At 40.1% G+C, this 21,930-nt stretch overlaps 1 protein-coding gene across 10 annotated transcripts in view; it reads left to right on the top strand.

Moving 5' to 3' along the window:
• The window catches only part of PLCB4 (phospholipase C beta 4), a 483,912-nt gene that overhangs the window by 367,679 nt on the left and 94,303 nt on the right, over positions 1 to 21,930 (top strand). For all 10 annotated transcript variants that reach the window (XM_070381997.1, XM_070381991.1, XM_070381995.1 and 7 more), the window contains 6 exons: positions 2,152 to 2,362; positions 3,576 to 3,669; positions 7,330 to 7,409; positions 7,926 to 8,010; positions 11,560 to 11,650; positions 13,451 to 13,546. In XM_070381997.1, coding sequence (XP_070238098.1) covers positions 2,152 to 2,362; positions 3,576 to 3,669; positions 7,330 to 7,409; positions 7,926 to 8,010; positions 11,560 to 11,650; positions 13,451 to 13,546 — 657 coding nt within the window. The remainder of the gene's footprint in view (positions 1 to 2,151; positions 2,363 to 3,575; positions 3,670 to 7,329; positions 7,410 to 7,925; positions 8,011 to 11,559; positions 11,651 to 13,450; positions 13,547 to 21,930) is intronic.

Genomic DNA, 21,930 nt, shown 5'->3' with positions numbered 1-21,930 from the left:
AAACTTTCCATTCCTAATCTCTCTCTTAAACCACAGATCTGTATAATAGACCTCTCCATTTGAATGGTGAGTGGGTATTTCAGATATATGTATGTTTACAATATGCTTTCATTCCCCCCATCCACAGACTATTCCTTTCCCAACCTAGAAAATGGTACCATCACTCTCCCACCTTTTCATGCCAAAAGTCTTGGAGGCATCCTTGACTTGTTTTGCCCTTTCACATCACTTCTAATCCATCCTCAAAACCTGTAAGATCCATCCTGAAAATAAATCCTGAATAAATCACTCTCATTGTCTCCACCCTTACCAGATTATCTGAGCCTACATCAACTCTTTCTGGATGATGCCAGCTAACTTCTAACTAGTCTTCTGCTTTTTTCTATGCCCTGCAATGTACACACCACATAGCAGCCCGAGTAAACCTTTTAAAATCATGTCTAATCATGTTCTTCTGCTGTTCCAAATCCACCTATGGCTTCCCAACACACTTAGTACTTAATGAAGACTGAAGTCCAACTGATGTAGTCTTTAGATTCCTCTCCAGCCACCTTTCCAGCTACTTCCCCCTTCATCACATGGTCTCTGCAATTGCCATCCTTCTGCTGTGAATGGGGCACCCCCGGTGTGCATGTGATGGCTCCCCTGCATGAATGCGACCTCATCAGAAGGGCTGTTGCGGGCCACGCATCGAACACAGCATCCTGGTCATTCTTTATCACTTTCATTTCCTGCTTTCTATTTCCTGCTAGCACTTTCATAACATTATATTTATTTGCTAATTTATTTGTTCTCTCACCCACAATATATGAGTTTCTTGAAAGCAGGCCTTGTCTGTTTCTTCTGTCCCACATCTATCACAGTGCCTGGAAAAGTGTCAATGTATATGCCCAAGGAGATAGACACACAGACTTTTGTTGCAGTTGCTGCTGCTAAGTCGCTTCAGTCGTGTCCGACTCTGTGCGACCCCATAGACAGCAGCCTATCAGGTTCCCCCGTCTCTGGGATTCTCCAGGCAAGAACACTGGAGTGGGTTGCCATTTCCTTCTCCAATGCATGAAAGTGAAAAGTGAAGTCGCTCAGTCGTGTCCGACTCTCAGCGACTCCATGGACTGCAGCCTACCTTTTAGTTATAAACAGAAATGACCTAAATATCCATCAACAGAAAGATGCACCAGGGACTGTGGTATTAATATATTCACATATGGACCTTATACTCTGCACACTGCCTACCACTAATGTACATCACTCAGTGAAAAGTAAATGACCAAGAGCTACTGGTATTAACTAGATAAATCATAAGATAATATAAAGATATTTTATATAAACTTATAAATAGTCAAAAATATCTATTTTTTGGATAAGTGCTTGTATATAGTAAAGTTACAAACCATTTTGGGAATGTAAATATGAGTAAAAAGATGGAATTGCATGGACTTGAGGTAGGGCATGCAGGGTGCTTCACGGGCACCTGTAATGATGTATACCTTTGAAGAAATGTAAAGTAGATAAAGGAAAAGATATCAGACAAGGCTAAGGTGTAGATCCATGGCTACTTATCATGGCATCACCTGTACTCTTCTGTACACTTGAAATCACCTTGTAATTTTCAAATGCTTAAGTAAAAACAAGAAACTTGAGGTTATTGGTGGTTGACTGGGTAAGAGAAGATACAGAAATATTGATGTCTCTCCTGCATTTAACACACTGGCCCTGCCCCTCATCACACAGATATGACTGAGATGAACACTGTCTCTCGGGGTCACATTTCAGTGACCATGGAGTACTCATCTCACAAGACCTATACCCCATTTTTTTTTTTTTAGATGCAATAGGGAAATGGAATTATTTGAATGCAGAGAGGCCACTGCTCCCTCCTCCACTTTGGCTTCTGGTGCTGCACATCTGAACTTAGGGAACTGAATGTTTTGCCGTCATGGATGTGAAAGCAGGTGCCACCTATTTGTGGAAGGCATTACGTTACTTGTGCAACTTGGATACTTGTTCAGTTCTGAAAAATGAAGTCTCTTGGGAAAGACACTGTGAAGTAGTGTTTACTCCTCCTGTTTAAGCTGCTTCAGATGTCATAAATAAAACTTATGTATCTTCAAAACCGTAAATCTACTATGATACTCTTTCCTCCCCCACCAGGCCTCATATCAAGTGATGGGTTTTGCAGATACCTGATGTCAGATGAAAACGCCCCCGTCTTCCTAGATCGTCTAGAGCTGTACCAAGAAATGGACCACCCTCTGGCTCACTACTTCATCAGCTCTTCCCACAACACCTATCTCACTGGCAGACAGTTTGGTGGGAAATCTTCAGTAGAAATGTACAGACAGGTCCTCCTGGCTGGTTGCAGGTTAGAAACTCAAGACATTGTTCTTTGTATATGATGCCCTTTAATTGAATTTACTCTTCTCTGAAAAATTAGAGGTAGCATTCAGAGTGAAAAGGATATTTATCTTTCTCTTTAATGGATTATGATGGTCATTTAACCTTGAAGAAGGAAGAATGATATCTGTTCTGGGAAGATCTAGACTCCTCCTATGGGTCAAAAGAGATTTTTTTACTGTAAATTTAAAATATTCCCCCCAAATTACAAAAAGACAATAGCTTACTTTAAGAAGTCATGCAAAATTCCCTTTTGGTCCTAGGCACTTCAAGTATAACTTTGTTGTTGTTGTTTAGTCACTAGGTCCTGTCCTACTCTTTGCCACCCCATGGGCCGTAGCCACACCAAGCTCCTCTGACCATGGGATTTCCCAGGCAGAGATACTAGAGTGGGTTGCCATTTCCTTCTCCAGGGGATCTTCCCGACCCAGGGATCCAACCCATGTCTCCTGCATTGCAAGAGGATTCTTTACCACTGACCCACCAGGGAAGCCCAAATATAGCTTTCCTTAATGTTAAATATTCTAAAATTTTATTCTCTGACAATAAATATTATTTCAATTGGTTTTTATTTTATAGAAATTGGAAAATATTTGAGGTTTAAAATATGGTGAAAATGCTGAAAGTGAAAATTCAGAAATGTAGTTACATTGTGATATTTTTCTTGCTTGTCAATGACCAATGCGTAATTTTTTAACTCACTATTTTTGTACATATAGAAATCCTTTAAAAGACTTTAAGTACATCACTACATCTGTCTCAGACTACTTGAATATGAGTCACTGAAACAATTAGAATATTTTCATTTATGGCTAAAGTAGCATCATCCCAATGATAAAATGTTTACAGTATTCTTTAACATCCTCTAAAGCATAATCCATATCTAAATTTTCCTGGTTGTTCCTAAATCATTGTTTTTCACAGCTTTGTCACAGCTAAGGTTTCATCTAGAACCACACTGCTTGCTCTATCTCTTGTCTGTCAATCTACAATAGTCCCTTTTTGATGACACCAATCTGATGCTATTTTAAGCTGTATCCTCCACAAAATAATCACATTATTTCACTCATTAAATTTTCTACTTCTATAGAAAGTAACTTATTTTGATATCTTTTCTTTTCATTTGTATACACACTGTTTTATTGTAAAGGTTCAATACTGTAAAATCACTGTATTCCTAGATGTGTTGAACTTGACTGTTGGGATGGAAAAGGTGAGGACCAGGAACCGATAATAACTCACGGGAAAGCAATGTGCACAGATATCCTTTTTAAGGTGAGTGTTTTTGTCTGCTTGATTTCAGCTTTGGTGCTTGTGTTCTTTTTTATTGGAGTATAGTTGATTTACAGTGGTGTTTTAGTTTCTGGTATACAGCACAGTGACTCAGTTGTGTGTGTGTGTGTGTGTGTGTTCTTTTTCATTCACATTCTTTTCTATTTTAGTTTAGTACAAGATACTGAATATGGTTCCCTGTGCCATACAGCAGGGCCTTGCTGCTTAGTTTATGCGTAGCAGTTCATATCTGCTAATCCTCCATTTATCCTTCCCCCGCCCCTTTTCTCCTGTGGTAACCATAGGTTTGTTTTCTGTGTCTGTGAGTCTGTTTCTGTTTTATAAATAAGTTCGTTTGCATCAGATTTTAGATCCCATATGTAAGTGGCATCATATGGTATTTGTCTTTCTCTTTCAGACTCTTCAGTTAGTATGATAATCTCTAGGTCCATCCGTTTTGCTCTAAATGGTGTGATTTCATTCTTTTTTATGGCTGAGTAGTATTCCACGGTGTATATATGTACCGTATTTTCCTTATCCATTCACTGTCGATGGACATTTAGGTTGCTTTCACATCTTGATTATTGTGAATAATGCTGCTATGAACATTGGGGTGCATGTGTCTTTTCCAGTTAAAGCTTTCTGTGGATATTTAGCCAGGAGTGGGATTGCTGGATCATATGGCAACTCAGTTTTTAGCTTTTTAAGGAACCTCTGTACTATTTTCCATACTGTCTGTACTAATTTACATTCCCACCCACAGTGTAGGAGAGTTCCAAGGTAAGTTTTAAAATTATACCACTGTAGCCTTTTCCGAACTATTGTGGAAATAGAGAGGTGGAGTGGGGAGAACAAATTATTCATTTTCTCAAGCATCTTACCTTTATATTCCCTTTTCCCAGTTTTTCAGAAAAAGTCAAGAACAGTATTTTCTCCACTGAATATCTCCTTCATGCTGCTTTTTCTGCTTTCAAATGGTGGCAGTGCCATATAATGAGGCTCCTCTGGGAGAACCTTCTTTGTTCCACTTACTTTCAAAACAGTCTTTCATTTTCTTATCTATTTTTGTGCTTGCTTAGTTTGCATTTTTCCTGAAGGGCTTTCAAAGTGGAATAAAAAGATTAATAGGATATATAAAATAAAATAGATAGTGCCCATATGGGTAAGAAGGTAAGATAGTGTGATTAGAGTTTTACGAATCCCTGTCAAGAAATCCTATAAACTGTACATACCAGAAATTGGGCTCCAAACTTTTTTGAGTTCAGTGCAAGGAGAGAGGGCTTCCCAGCTTGCTCAGTGGTAAAGAATCCACCAGCCAATGCAGGAGACACATGGGACTCGGTTTCAGTCCCTGGGTGGGGAAGATCCCCTGGAGAAGGAAATGGCAATCCGCTCTAGTGTTCTTGCCTGAAAATTCCATGGACAGAGAAGCCTGGCAGGCTACAGTCCATGGGGTCTCGAAGAATCAGATACAACTGAGCACGCACGCAGGTGCACACGTGCAAGGAGAGAAGCGTGACAGTTCGCAGGATTTGTAAAACACTACAGAGTAGTTTAAAAAGCCTATGGCTCAGATGGTAAAGAATCTGCCTGCAGTGAAGGAGACACAGGTTCGATCCCTGGGTTGGGACAATCCCCTGAAGAAGGGACTAGCAACCCACTCCAGTATCCTTGCCTGGAAAGTTCTATGGACAGAGAAGCCTGGCAGGCTACAGTCCCTGGGGTCACAAAGAGCTGGACACTCCTGAGCGACTAACACTTCCACGGACTTGTTGGTCCAGAGACGCACGGTTATTCCCCGCGCGTGCGTGCTTGTTCAGTTCCATCTGACTCTGCGACCCTGTGGACTGTGGCACTCCAGGCGCCTCTGTCCCTGGGGTTCTCCGGGCAAGAGCACTGGAGTGGGTTGCCGTTTCCTTCTCCAGAGGATCTTCCTGGATCAGGGATGGAACACACATCTCCTGCAGTGGCAGGCACATTCTTTACCACTGGGAACTGGGAAGTCCCTGTGGTACTGAGACCAGATAGAAGTCCCCCGACCCCTCATCCTTCAAGATCCTCACAGAATGTAATATACAGTTTGACAAATAGGCATTTCAGTGATGGCCTTTTGGTGATCTCTGTGTATACTTTGAAGGTTGATTTCTTAGAAAATTCCTCAGTATGCTCCAGTGGTGTCCTGCCAAAAGACAAATCAAAAGTGAAATTCTGTGGTTGGACAGGATGTCAAGTGCATCAACCTCTGTCATGTTCATGTAACTCAGAAGAGTTATTGCAGCTTCTGGGTCAGTGGTTCTCAACTCTGCCAACATGTGGAAAATCAGTGGAGGTTTTCTTAAAAACAGACACCCAGACCCTGGACCCATGACACTCCATGAATATCATTTCTCTTAGCCAAGATGTTGGCAAGTTTGGAATAGCAATGAATTCAAGATTATGCTTCCTGAGAAGTACCAAGGTTATGTTCAAGTGGGAAGCCATGAGTTTGCAGAGCCAACCAAACTGACAGGAAGGTTTAATTCTTTTTATAGAATTAAAGAGCTAATAAGGAAGCTTAAGCTGAAAAGAAGGCTCTTCCCCCTCATTTCAGAAGTGAGCAAAGGAAAACCCATAGGCAGAGCCAAGATTTTCTAAAAGGAGGGATTCTTGGTCAATTCAAGTGGACAATCAAGGTCGCTTGGGAAGCAACTCATGACATGTTTACCTGGGAAGAAACTTCAAGCAAAAATAGCTAAAGGACCACCTAAGCCATAAGAGTACTTCATAAAATACTCCAAGACTGTCTAGCCTATGTCGTTATCCTTTCAAATGGACTTCCCTAGATAACTGCTATAAAATACTTTCCCAATTAATGGAATGATGGGACTTGTCCCACGGTTAACTATGAACCAGTAAGAATTTGAGGATTTTTACCAAATATGATGCTCTGGTTGTGGATGTGTTGGTGTGAAACTGGACTTTCTGAAGCTAAGCAGAGACCTGCCATCTGTGTAAAGTGTCAGGCGGGGAGGACTTGCTCAGCTCATTGAAAAGTTGTTTCAAGTGACCGAGCTCTCGGTTCATAGAGGGGTGTCCTTGTCCCTGTTTAGCCTCATATGTTGCTTGAGCAAGGAGAACCTTCACCCCGTGACCCCCCACTTTCACCAGGCTAATACAAAACAAAAGACATTGCAAACATCACACCAATTCACAGGAATCTTCACAGAATGAAGGAGATGTAGCCTAAGTCTGGTTTCCAAAGGAAACTCAATAAAAGCTTCTGTTTCACCAACGTGTTTTTCTTCAAGGCAAGAGGAGGAGAGGGGTCCATTGCGAAAATCTCTGAAAGCTGAAAGCTCACTGGCTCCTCGGTGAGAAAGGTGAACTCTGAACCCATTGTGGCAGATTATTGAGCAAGCAATTGCACTACCATTTAGGTGAAATGCCAGTTACTAGCACCCTAATTTTGGAGAAGTAAACAATAACTTTGAAAAAAGTGTAGCTAACCATGAACTGTGCTTACATCTAACCACAGGGGACTCAATGTGGAGTGGTGAATGGATTCTTCAGGTTTGAATTGCTAGAAGTGACTTTCTGAAAGGCTCAAATTATTAGTCTCCAATTGATTTCAGGTGCTTTATTTTTTTTTCTCTCCTTTCTCATTAACACTCCTTGTCTTTAAAGGATGTTATTCAAGCCATCAAGGAAACTGCCTTTGTCACATCGGAATATCCTGTAATTCTCTCCTTTGAAAATCACTGCAGGTATAGTGATTCATTCTACCCTGTCTCTCCGTGTTGTTTGCTAATCCCCATTTCCCATCCCTGCTCTGCATCTTTTTGAATAACTGAACAGTTTCTTTTGTGAAGTGGTAACTACCTATAGTCTTATGGGAAAAAAAAGAAGGAACTCAAACCACTATTCCCCAACACCTCCAAAAGAGAAAAAAAAGAGTCCTCTTAATATGTTTTAGAAATGCTTCCTCTAAACCAAAGGTCAGAGAGCAGGACACCTTGCTCAAAGTTCCATGGAGTTAGAAGACTTGGAATATATTTGTAGTCAGATGTGATGGAGTTGAAAGACACTTTTTTTCTGCTTACCAGCTCTTAGTTCAGCAGCAAAATCTACTTTTTAACCTACATCAATTAGCTCATTAGCATCAAAGACACAATCATTTTGGTGAGTGGGAGTTTTTAATCGCTAGGAATGGATGTTTCTTGTTCTTATCCTGGACAGTTAATGGATGTTTGAGTTTACAAATGTCGGTTCTTTCCCTCCAGCAAATATCAACAGTACAAGATGTCCAAATACTGTGAAGATCTATTTGGAGATCTCCTGTTGAAACAAGCACTTGAATCACATCCAGTATGTATTTTTAGCAAACCATATTTCTAACATGAATGGATTTGTTTTGAAATTCAGTTCTGAAGGGTCAAGTAGTTCTGGAGGACTGATGTTAAAGAGCTTCATATTTGTTTAAATTCGTTGGTATGGAAAGCTTCCACCGAGCTTCAGAAAGGTGTGTAGAGAGAGATATAATGTAAACATCTGGGTCAAATTAATTCAGAAGATTGTGGGATCTTTATGGTTTCTGAAACCTCTGTCTTAAATTTTCATAAAGTGCACAGTGGCCTGGGTCTAGAGTTGGTGATCATTCTCAAATTCAGTGCCAGGTTAGAATCACCTGGAGGAACCATGAAACATACCTCTGCCTTAGCCCCATTCAGAGATTCATTCATGGTGAGATTATGGTGAGATTATGCATGGCGTTTTTTTAAATGCTCTCCAGGTAAATCAAATGTACACCCAGGGGTCAGCACTCATGGGAGCCTGTTGCTATGGAAAGTTCCCTGGATCAAGTCACAGGAGCCTGAAGTTCAAGCTCCCAAGTCCAAATCAAACGCTTGGGCAATGTTATATGCCCATTTTTGAGCTTCATTTGTTAAACCTGCTAATTCCTTCATCAGGCAAAGAACTTGTCCTGTGCCCCATAGACAGGCGTTGCAGGGTCTGTGAGCTCATTCTAATTACATACAGCTTGTTTTTTTTGTATACAGTCATTCTAGAGAGTTCATCAGATTTTTTCAAAGATCCACACCTCCCAAGTGGTTAAGGGTCACTGTCACAAGATGTTGGGAGTAACAAGAAACTCCTGGAGTGAAAGTATGAAATATTCGACAGTAATGAAGTGTTTTGCCCCCTACTGCCCCAAACACGGTAACAATAGGCAGCAATCGAACATCACCATGACTGACATCTGTGCTCCCTGGGAACACATCAGGTGGTTTAACAATGAGTTTTGTAGAAGTGCATCTGTGGGAATTGAAAAAACTACACAAGGATATTTACCATCTGCTGAAGCTATGGCTGCTGGTGCCCCATCCATAGCCTGCAGTGCTTCCCACTTCCCCACTTAGCGGCCTAATGTCCACCTGTCGCCCCTGCCACTGCTGGCTCAGGGGGTGCTCTGGTCCCGGAGCTCTGCCCACACGGGATCGTCAAGCCAGAGGCGCCAGAGAATCACCACCTCTACCCCGTGCTTCACCACTTCTCAGGAGGTTCAACTGAGCACCTGGTCCCCCCTGCCCCCCCGGGTTCCGCAGGGAGATCCCACTCCCACACACAGGGCTCGATAACACTCCCCTGATGGGCTGGCCTTCTTCTTGTTCTCACCCTTCTCCTCTGTTGGGATTCCCTGGAGCTGCCTCCCAAATAAATGACTGGTGCTTTCATCTTTGTCTCATACTGATTCTGCTGCTGCTGCTGCTGCTAAGTCGCTTTAGTCATGTCCGACTCTGTGCGACCCCATAGACGGCAGCCCATCAGGCTCCCCCGTTCCTGGGATTCTCCAGGCAAGAACACTGGAGTGGGTTGCCATTTCCTTCTCCGATGCATGAAAGTGAAAAGTGAAAGTGAAGTTGCTCAGTCGTGTCTGACTCTTAGCGACCCCATGGACTGCAGCCTACCAGGCCCCTCCATCCATGGGATTTTCCAGGCAAGAGTACTGGGCTGGGGTGCCATGGCCTTCTCCGCATACCGATTCTAAGGGAACCTAAACTAAGAAACAGGTCTATTTATTTTAGTTTTTACCTTGGTCCTTTGAGTATTTTATTTCCTTTGTTAGACTAAGGTGTTTGCTTTAACAGAAAGGTCTCTGCATTTTTTGTGAAGTGATGTGCACGTACATGAAAGGTTATGGGAAGTCTGTAATATAAATGAGACTAAGATCTGAACTTCAGAACTTTCAGTCCTGGGAGCAGACCACAGGATACAAATGTAAAACCATAACTGAAAAAGAAGATGGACTATTATGTGTTGAATATTTATTGCCAATATCCAAGTGTAAGAGGGATCACTGGGAGTGAACTGGTTACAGCAGGCTTCCGAAAGGAAGCAGACTTTCAGCCAAGGGTTTCATTTGAGACAGAATGGATGTTGGACGGCACAGTGCTTTGCATGTATAAATAGTATAAAAATTAGTTTGGAAAATGAATGGACATGTGGAAGGATAGGTAGTTGTATAGATGGATGGTAGGGGGATGGAGAGCGGATGGGGATGGGTAAGACACAGTTCCATGGATCAGTTGTTGTTTAGTTGCTAAGTCATATTTGACTCTTTGCAACCCCATGGACAGCAGCACATGACCTTCACTTTCTCCCGGAATTTGCTCATGTCCATTGAATCTGATACCATCCAAGCATCTCATGCTCTGTTGCCCCTTTCTCCTCAGTCTTTCCCAACATCAGGGTCTTTTCCAGCGAGTCAGCTCTTTGCATCACCTGGCCAAAGTGTTGGAGCTTCAGCTTCAGCATCAGTCCTTCCAGTAAATATTCAGGGTTGATTTCCTTTAGGATGGACTGGTTTGATTTCCTTTCGGTCCAAGGGACTCTCAAGAGTTCTCCAGCCCCACAATTCAAAGGTATTAATTCTTACTTGGTCAACTTTCTTTTGGTCCAACTCTCACGTCCATACATGACGACTGGAAAAGCCATAGCTTTGACTATACGGACCTTTGTCGGCAAAGTGACGTCTTTGCTTTCCAATATGCTGTCTAGGTTTGTCATAGCTTTCCTTCCAAGGAGCAAGCGTCTTTTAATTTCATGGCTGCAGTCAGCGTCTCCAGTGGCTTTGGAGCCCAAGAAAATAAAAACTGCCACCATTTCTACTTTGCCCCGGTCTATTTTCTATGAAGTGATGGGACTGGATGTCATGATCTTAGTTATTTGAGTGTGAAGTTTTAAGCCAGCTTTTTCACTCTCTTCTTTCAGCTTCATCAATAGGCTCTTTAGTTCCTCTTTGCTTTCTACCGTAAGGTTATTGATATTTCCCCCAGCAATCTTGATTCCAGCTTGTGATCAGAGGTCATCAAATAAAGGAACATCTCCTTTGAAGATATCAATCCAAGCAAATGAAACCATAGTAGATGTCATTTTTCAATCATTAGGACCACTTCCTTCTTGATTCTCTTATTGAACCCACAAAGCCACAGTCCTGAGCTTTGAGGGTAGATCACTCTACTGAGCAGACCAGCTTGTGGTACAGCCCAACACTACACTTAGCCACACCAGCCAGCCCCATGACCCCTGTTACTTTACCAGATACTTAAAGAGGGTCAAGGTCTGGGGTTGAGGTGGATCCCGTTCCCTGAGACCACTGCAGGTTGGAGCCCACTCCCTGGGGAGAGCAGAGCAGCTCTGCGAACCTTGAGAGTCCTTTCTGGTGCCAAGTTTGCAGCTTTAGCTTAAGGCAAAGCATGGGCTAGTTTGGGGTGTGCAATGAAAGTATAAGGCTGTGCTGACTGCCACCTACTGGATGTTGGTTGTGTAACTCACAGGCCTTCTGCTCATTTTGGTCTGGAACAGAGAATGAAGAAGTAAAACTATCATCAATCAGCCTTTTCTGTTTGTCTCTAGCTGGAACCAGGCAGACCCTTGCCATCCCCAAATGACCTCAAAAGAAAAATACTCATCAAAAACAAACGACTGAAACCCGAGGTTGAAAAAAGTAAGTCAAATACACTCATCGATGACAGAAGGCATACATACGTTGCATCTTTAGACAGTTCAGCAATCTTGAATGAAACATACATTAAAACCACTGACTGGGGAGGAAGTGGGTCTAATTGTCTACATATTGTTCAGAACAAAGTTGCCACATTTCCACTCAAGTTTAGTTTCTACATCAACCCATTCTTGCAATGGGAAAACCTATTCATGTATTTATAGATCAGCATTTGGAGGAATCCTCAAGAAAGATGAGGAGAAAGCGAAAAAAGCATTTTAGAATTTATCAAGATAAAGGAGCTAGCACTTTATCAATTCATACACTTTAAAGTCCTCTTTAAAAGTTACCCTTTGCAGTTTCCCCTGTGATATGTACATAAACAGGGTTGAAGGTAATATGAGAATGTAGATGTGAATGAGACAGACAGGCAGACAGAAGTGATTTTATCTAGATATTGCCCCCTCTGTTTTCTGAAAACATTTTCTTTGCAAGTATGTTCTTCCATCAAATCTCTTAGTTCAGTGAAGGAATAACATCAAAAATTGGTATGATTGCATTGTGGCTTTTCCTTGGATATTCTAAACTAAAATTTTGAAATTATATTAACTCCACTGCAATACCAATAATGCCTTAGGAAAATGAAAACAACAAAGAAAAATATAATAAAATAAAAAAACTACTAAATGATATATTTTACACATATATACATGTACTGTAGACATATATATACACATGTACTTTTTGATATATACACACATTTTTAACAAAGTTGGGATCATATTAAATATACTTTTGGTCAGTTTTAATTCAAGCAATTAAGTATTCTTTTATCCAGTGAGATATAAATCTGTATACTAATTTTAATTCTAATGTATAAAACTTTTTTAAAATTCTAGTGTATGAAACACTATGTAACATTTATTATGTGGAATATAGTGTAATTTAACCAGGCCCTAGGTGATAGATTTTCACTGCTATGAAAACAATGGTGAACATGCTTGGATGTTAATTTCATGCATTTATGCAGCCTTCTCCTTGGAATCACTTGGTACAGTTAGAGTTGATTGGCCAAAGCCTGTGTACATTTTCTATCATGATGTATCTTATTGTACTGTCTTTCAGAAAAGTTGTACCAGTTTATATGTCCACTATAATATATGAAGAACATCTGTTTCCCAGCAATATTTTTAATGCTGCTGGCTATTGGGCATGTTTTATATGTGTTCACAACTAATAAAAGAAAAATAATAATTTAATTTTTTAATTGTATATCTTTGATGACTAGTTTCTTTTTATTATTTATGATTTGCCTTCCTATATTTCCCCAATTTAAAAATTATTTCATGTGTCTATCTCATTGACTTCTGAGGGTTTTTTATACATTAGGATAAAAACTGGATTGTATCAATTGCAAATATTTTTTTCCTGAAGTTTTTCAGTTTCTCTTATGTCACTTAACTGTAATTGCCATGAACCATGGTCTGTGCCATATGCTACAAATTCTGGGTTTTGTATCAAGCCTCAGATCCTTCTGAGGGACTGAGCTGTGACTTTGCAGCCTGGTGACCAGGATATGGGGCATTTCCCCTGTATTCCAACTATGTTCCAGCTATGGCATAGTTGCACATGCCTTCAGGAGTCAAGGCCACCAGGACTGGAAAGACTGTGGCCATGGCTGAGCCTTGGGAGCCTGGACAATAGGTTTCTCTTCCCTTTTCATCCTTCTTTATGTCCATCTTTAAGCCGGTTTTATAAGTGACTTAACCCTTGTCTCCATTTCCTTGTTTATTTTAATAACAGAACAGCTTGAAGCTTTGAAAAGCATGATGGAAGCCGGAGAATCCGCTGCTCCGGTGAACATCTTAGAGGATGACAATGAAGAGGAAATAGAAAGTGGTGAGTTATTCTTTTTTTAAATTTACACTTTACAAACATACTTTTTAAAATAAGGAAAACCTAAATTTATCTCATGGACCCTTTTATATCATGTGACATTTTAATTTCTTGTAGGTACCTGCACCATCCTTAATCTTCTGGTATTTAGGAGTACTCTTCCAAATAGTATGGCTTAGGATTTCCCTACACACTAGATTTTAGTAGCTTAGTCATCTCCTTTTCTGCTATGCCTTCAGCTGTTCAGCAGAAACTCACAGTCAGAGAATCCTTGAAGCACTTGCTATTGAAGACAGGGCTTAGAATAAAAAGAACATTTTTGTAGTCCTTTTCTATCAGCAAAACATGAACATCAGTGTTGTTACTCATGACAGCAGTTCAGGCAAGTTAAAAGGGAAGGAACATGGATAGGGACCCTCAGTAAATGCTTGGTTTGTGTGCACATATAGTACTTTGGCCACCTCATGTGAAGAATTGTCTCATTGGAAAAGACTCTGATGCTGGGAGGGATTGGGGGCAGGAGGAGAAGGGGACGACAGAGGATGAGATGGCTGGATGGCATCACTGACTCGATGGATGTGAGTCTCAGTGAACTCCGGGAGTTGGTGATGGACAGGGAGGCCTGGCGTGCTGCAATTCATGGGGTCGCAGAGTCGGACACGACTGAGTGACTGATCTGATCTGATAGTGAATTAGAAACTCAAAGTCAGAATCAAACTTTCAAGTTCAAATTTCTTCAAATCACCATCTCACTACAATAAGCTATATTCTAGTAGACAGAATAATTTTTGCAAAGGCAGCTTTGCTCAAAATATTTCAATATTTGCTATTACCTTCTATTTTACTTTGGCCATATAGCCACAACCATAACCTTTGGTTTTAAATAGGTCATTTGGAAGATTGTGAATGTTGTTAGAAAATTATTTGTTATGTAGCATGAGGATTGATTAACAAATGACATGAAAATTGATTAACAGAATAACTTGTGTATGCACTGTGTGTCTGTTGATTAGAGCCTTGAGTTTAAGTAGTGCTTTTGGGGTAAATAATTTAGAAATGCTTATAGAAACTCTATTTTTTATATAAACATCTAAAATAGAAGAATAGATTTTAGGAAAGTTTGACATTATAGATAAAAACCTAAAAGCTGTGAGAACCAACTAATCATAATCACAGCCCCTAAAAAAGATTCCTGACTATGGAAGACACTTTATAAGTGATTTATGTTGCATGTCCAAACCATGGGAACATGACTTACGTTCATAGGTTTTATACGAATAGCAGGGAGGCTGGAGTTAGCTGACGGTATTTAATCAGTGCCCGTTATGGTCATCTCTTACTGTGCAACAAACCACCCCAAAACACTTTACTGCTGTCTCTTCTGGTTCTGTGGGTCACCTGGGCTCAGGATGGGGCTTTCCCTTTAGTTTCTCATGTGGTTGCTGGCAAACGACATCAAGAGTCATCTGAAGGTCCCCTGAGCCAGCACCTGATGGCTCACTCAGAGCTGGTGGTTGACATTGGCTGGCTGTGACAGCTCAGTTGGATCTGTTGACACAGGCACCCTATGAGGCCTTTCTCTGTGGTGTGGACTTCTCATAGCACGGTGGCCAACCTCCTTGATGAAATGTCCTGAGAGCTAGTGTTCGAAGGGCAGAAAACAGAAGCAGCTAAACAATTTAAAAGCTATGCTTGGGAATGGCATATCATTGCTTCCCCTGTGTTTTATTCATTAGCACAGTCTTAGTCCAGGCCCACCCACATTCTGGTGGGTGGGTGAGTAACTAGATCACATTGCAGAAGAGTCAGAGGGAAACTGATACTATTGCAGCTGTCTTTGGAAAATGCAGTCTGCCACATTGCCTATTATTTTATTTCACACTTTTTACAAATCATAAACCTGAACAAGATTTAAAAATAAAATCTTAAAAGGAATGTATTTAAACAAATCAATAAAAAAATGATACAAATGAACTTATTTACAAAACAAAAACCAAACACAGATCTTGAAATCAAACTTATGGTTACCAAAGGGGAAATGTCAGGGGAAGGGATAAATTAAGAGATTAGGATCAACATAAACACACAACTCAGTTCAGTTCAGTTCAGTCGCTCTGTTGTGTCTGACTCTTTGCGACCCCATGGACTGCAGCCTGCCAGGTTTCCCTGTCCATCACCAACTCCTGGAGCTTGCTCAAACTCATGTCCATCGAGTCGGTCATGCCATCCAACCACCTCATCCTCTGTCATCCCTTCTCTTCCCACCTTTAATCTTTCCCAGCATCAGGGTCTTTTCCAATAAGTCAGTTCTTCACATCAAGTGGCCAAAGTATTGGAGTTTCTGCTTCAGCATCAGTCCTTCCAATGAATATATTCAGGACTGATTTCCTTTAGGAGGGACTTGTTGGATCTCCTCGCAGTCCAAGGGACTCTAAAGAGTCTTCTGCAACACCACACCTCAAGAGCATCAATTCTTCAGTGCTCAGCTTTCTTTATAGTCCAACTCTCACATCCATACTTGACTACTGGAGAAACCATAGCTTTGACTAGATGGACCTTTGTCAGCAAAGTAATGTCTCTGCTTTTTAATATGCTGCCTAGGTTGGTCATAACTTTTCTTCCAAGGAGCAAGTGTCTTTTAATTTCATGGCTACAATCAACATCTGCAGTGATTTTTGGAGCCCCCCAAAATAAAGTCTGTCACTCTTTCCATTGTTTCTCCATCTATATACCATGGAGTGAAGGCACTGGATGGCATGATCTTAGTTTTCTGAAAGTTTAGTTTTAAGCCATTTTTTCCACTCTCTTCTTTTACTTTCATCGAGAGGCTCTTTAGTTCCTCTTCACTTTCTGTCATAAGGGTGATGTCATCTGCGTATCTGAGGCTATTGATAATTCTCCCAGCAATCTTGATTCCAACTTGTGTTTCATCTACCCTGGCATTTTGCATGATGTACTCTGCATATAAGTTAAATAAGCAGGGTGACAATATACAGCCTTGATATACTCCTTTCCCAATTTGGAAACCAGTCTGAAACCAGTCTGTTGTTCCATGTCTGGTTCTAACTGTTGCTTCTTTACCTGCATAAAGTTTTCTCACGAGGCGGTCTAGTGACCGCCTGACTGGTAAGGTGGTCTGGTATTCCCATCTCTTTAAGAATTTTCCACAGTTTGTTGTGATCTATACAGTCAAAGAATTTGGCGTACTCAAAAAACCAGGTTTTCTGGAACTCTCTTGCTTTTCCTGTGAGCTAATGATGTTGGCAATTTGATCTCTGGTTCCTCTGCCTTTTCTAAATCCAGCTTGAACATCTTGAAGTTCATGGTTCACATACTACTGAAGCCTGATGATGGTGGTGGTTTATTTGCTAAGTCATGTCCAACTCTTGTGACCCCATGGACAGTAGCCTGCCAGTCTCCTCTGTCCTTGGGATTCTCTAGGCAAGAATACTGGAGTTGGTTTCCATTTCCTTCTCCAGGAGATTTCCCTGACCCACGAATTGAACCTGGGTCTCCTGCATAGCAGGCACATTCTTTACCTACTGAGCTACTAGGGAGGTTGAAGTCTGGCTTGGAGAATTTTTAGCATTACTTAGCTAGCATGTGAGATGAGTGTAATTGTACAGTAGTTTAAACATTCTTTGGTATTGCTCTTCTTTGGGATTTGAATGAAAACTGACATTTTAGAAAAACTATTAAAAATTCCAACATATGGAGGCTGAACAACACACTGCTGAATAACCAACAAATCACAGAAGAAATCAAAAAAGAAATCAAAATATGCATAGAAACAAATGAAAATGAAAACACAACAACCCAAAACCTGTGGGACACTGTAAAACCAGTGCTAAGGGGAAGGTTCATAGCAATACAGGCATACCTCAAGAAACAAGAAAAAAGTCAAATAAATAACCTAACTCTACACCTAAAACAACTAGAAAAGGAAGAAATGAAGAACCCCCAGGGTTAGTAGAAGGAAAGAAATCTTAAAAATCAGGGCAGAAATAAATGCAAAAGAAACGAAAGAGACCATAGCAAAAATCAACAAAACCAAAAGCTTTTTCTTTGAAAGGATAAATAAAATTTACAAACCATTAGCCAGACTCATCAAGAAACAAAGGGAGAAAAATCAAATCAATAAAATTAAATATGAAAATGGAGAGATCACAACAGACAACACAGAAATACAAAGGATCATAAGACTACTATCAGCAATTATATGCCAATAAAATGGAAAACTTGGAAGAAATGGACAAATTCTTAGAAAAGTACAACTTTCCAAAACTGAACCAGGAAGAAATAGAAAATCTTAACAGACCAATCACAAGCACAGAAATTGAAACTGTAATCAGAAATCTTCCAGCAAACAAAAGCCCAGGTCCAAATGGCTTCACAGCTGAATTATACCAAAAATTTAGAGAAGAGCTAATACCTATCCTACTCAGACTCTTCCAGAAAATTGCAGAGGAAGGTAAACTTCCAAAGAGGCCACCATCACCCTAATACCAAAACCTGACAAAGATGCCACAAAAAAAGAAAACTACAGGCCAATTTCACTGATGAACACAGATGCAAAAATCCTTAACAAAATTCTAGCAATCAGAATCCAACAACACATTAAAAAGATCATACACCATGACCAAATGGGTTTTATCCCAGGGATGCAAGGATTCTTCAATATCTGCAAATCAATCAATGTAATGCATCACATTAACAAATTGAAAAATAAAAACCATATGATTATCTCAATAGATGCAGAGAAAGCCTTTGACAAAAGTCAACATCCATTTATGGTAAAAATCCTCCAGAAATCAGGAATAGAAGGAACATACCTCAACATAATAAAAGCTATATATGAGAAACCCACAGCAAACATAATTAACATTATGGTGAAAAATTGAAAGCATTTCCCCTAAAGTCAGGCACAAGACAAGGGTGCCCACTTTCACCACTGCTATTCAACATAGTTTTAGAAGTTTTGGCCATAGAAATCAGAGCAGAAAAAGAAATAAAAGGAATCCAAATTGGAAAAGAAGAAGTAAAACTCACTTTTTGATATGATCCTCTACATAGAAAACCCTAAATACTCCACCAGAAAATTACTAGAGCTAATCAGTGAATATAGTAAAGTTGCAGGATATAAAATCAACACACGGAAATCCCTTGCATTCCTATACACTAATAATGAGAAAATAGAGAAATTAAGGAAACAATTCCATTCACCATTGCAATGAAAAGAATCAAATACTGAGGAATATATCTACCTAAAGAAACTAAAGACCTATATATAGAAAACTATAAAACACTGATGAAAGAAATCAAAGAGGACACCAATAGATGGAGAAATATACCATGTTCATGGATCTGAAGAATCAATATAGTGAAAATGAGTATACTACCCAAAGCAATCTATAGACTCAATGCAATCCCTATCAAGCTACCAACGGTATTTTTCACAGAGCTAGAACAAATAATTTCACAACTTGTATGGAAATACAAAAAACCTCAAATAGCCAAAGCAATCTTGAGAAAGAAGAATGGAACTGGAGAAATCAACCTGCCTGACTTCAGGCTCTACTACAAAGCCACAGTCATCAAGACAGTGTGGTACTGGCACAAAGACAGAAATATAGATCAATGGAGCAAAATAGAAAGCCCAGAGATAAATCCACACACCTATGGACACCTTATCTTTGACAAAGGAGGCAAGAATATACAGTGGAGAAAAGACAATCTCTTTAACAAGTGGTGCTGGGAAAACTGGTCAACCACTTGTAAAAGAATGAAACTAGAACACTTTCTAACATCATACACAAAAATAAACTCAAAATGGATTAAAGATCTAAATGTAGACCAGATACTATAAAACTCCTAGAGCAGAACATGGGCAAAACACTCTCCGACATAAATCACAGCAGGATCCTCTATGATCCACCTCCTAGAATATTGGAAATAAAAGCAAAAATAAACAAATGGGACCTAATTAAAATTAAAAGCTTCTGCACAACAAAGGAAATTATAAGCAAGGTGAAAAGACAGCCTTCAGAATGGGAGAAAATAATAGCAAATGAAGCAACTGACAAAGTACTAATCTCAAAAATATACAAGCAACTCCTGCAGCTCAATTCCAGAAAAATAAACAACCCAATCAAAAAATGGGCCAAAGAACTAAACAGACATTTCTCCAAAGAAGACATACAGATGGCTAACAAACACATGAAAAGATGCTCAACATCACTCATTATCAAAGAAATGCAAATCGAAACCACAATGAGGTAGCATTTCACACCAGTCAGAATGGCTGCGATCCAAAAGTCTACAAGCAATAAATGCTGGAGAGGAAAGAGAACCCTCTTACACTGTTGGTGGGAATGCAAACTAGTACAGCCACTATGGAGAACAGTGTGGAGATTCCTTAAAAAACTGGAAATAGAACTGCCATACAACCAAGCAATCCCACTACTGGGCATACACACTGAGGAAACCAGAATTGAAAGAAACATGTGTACCCCAATGTTCATCACAGCACTGTTTATAATAGCCAGGACATGGAAGCAACCTAGATGCCCATTAGCAGACGAATGGGTAAGAAAGCTGTGGTACATATACACAATGGAGTATTACTCAGCCATTAAAAAGATTACATTTGAATCAGTTCTAATGAGATGGATGAAACTGGAGCCTATTATACAGTGAAGTAAGCCAGAAAGAAAAACACCAATACAGTATACTAATGCATATATATGGAATTTAGAAAGATGATAATGATAACCCTGTATGCAAGACAGCAAAAGAGACACAGATGTATAGAACAGTCTTTTGGACTCTGTGGGAGAGGGAGAGGGTGGGATGATTTGGGAGAATGGCATTGAAACATGTATAATATCATATATGAAACGAATCACCAGTCCACGTTCAATGCATGATATAGGATGCTTGGGGCTGGTGCACTGGGATGACCCAGAGGGATGGTATGGGGAGGGGAGTCAGAGGGTGTTTCAGGATGGGGAACACATGTACACCCGTGGCAGATTCATGTTGATGTATGGCAAAACCAATACAATATTGTAAAGTAATTAGCCTCCAATTAAAACAAATAAATTTATATTAAAAAATAAATGAATAAATAGAAAGATTTTTCAGTAAAAAACAAAAAAAAAGAAAGAAAGAAAACTGACATTTTCAGTCCTGTGGCCACTGCTGTGTTTTCCAAATTTGCTGGCATATTGAGTGCAACATTTTCACAGCATCATCTTTTAGGATCTGAAATAGCTCAACTGGAATTCCATCACCTCCACTAGCTTTGTTCACAGTGATGCTTCCTAAAGCCCACTTGACTTTGCATTCTAGTATGTCTGGCTCTAGGTGAGTGATCACACCATCATGGTTGTCTGGGTCATGAAGATCTTTTTTGTAAAGCTCTTCTGTGTATTCTTGCCCCTCTTCTTAATATCTTCTGCTTCTGTTAGGTCCATACCATTTCTGTCCTCTATTTTGCCCATCTTTGCTTGAAATGTTCCTTTGGTATCTCTAATTTTCTTGAAGAGATCTCTACTTTCTCCCATTCTATTGTTTTCCTCTATTTCTTTGCATTGATTGCTGAGGAATGCTTTCTTATCTCTCCTTGCTATTCTTTGGAACTCTGCAATCAAACGAGTATACCTTTCCTTTTTTCCTTTGCCTTTAGCTTCTCTTCTTTTCTCAGCTATTTTTAACGCCTGCTCAGACAAGCATTTTGCCTTTTTTGTATTTCCTTTTCTTGGGAATGGCACCCCACTCCAGTACTCTTGCATGGAAAATCCCATGGATGGAGGAGCCTGGTAGTCTGCAGTCCGTGAGGTCGCTAAGAGTCCGACACAACTGAGTGACTTCACTTTCACTTTTCACTTTCATGCATTGGAGAAGGAAATGGCAACTTACTCCAGTATTCTTGCCTGGAGAACCCCAGGGACAAGGGAGCCTCATGGGCTGCCGTTTATGTCCATCTCCAGAGTTGGACACGACTGAGTGACTTCACTTTCTTGGGAATGGTTTTGATCACTGCCTCCTATACAGTGTCACAAACCTCCATCCATAGTTCTTCAAGCATGCTATCAGATCTAATCCCTTTAATCTTTTTGTCACTTCTACTGTATAATCATAAGGGATTTGATTTAGGTCATACCTGAATGGTCTAGTGGTTTTCCCTACTTTCTTCCATTTAAGTCTGAATTTGGCAATAAGGAGTTCATGATCTGAGCCAGTCACCTTCTGATCTTGTTTTTGCTTGCTGTATAGAGCTTCTCCATCTTTGGTTGCAAAGAATATAATCAATCTGATTTTGATATTGACTGTCTGGTAACATGCATGGTTTAGTCTTCTCTTGTGTTGTTGGAAGAGGGTGTTTG

The sequence above is a fragment of the Bos mutus genome, chromosome 13, assembly GCF_027580195.1.
Source record: "Bos mutus isolate GX-2022 chromosome 13, NWIPB_WYAK_1.1, whole genome shotgun sequence".
NCBI lineage: Eukaryota > Metazoa > Chordata > Mammalia > Artiodactyla > Bovidae > Bos > Bos mutus.
Note: the sequence above shows the minus strand (reverse complement) of the source record. Positions and strands in the feature narration are given on the sequence as shown.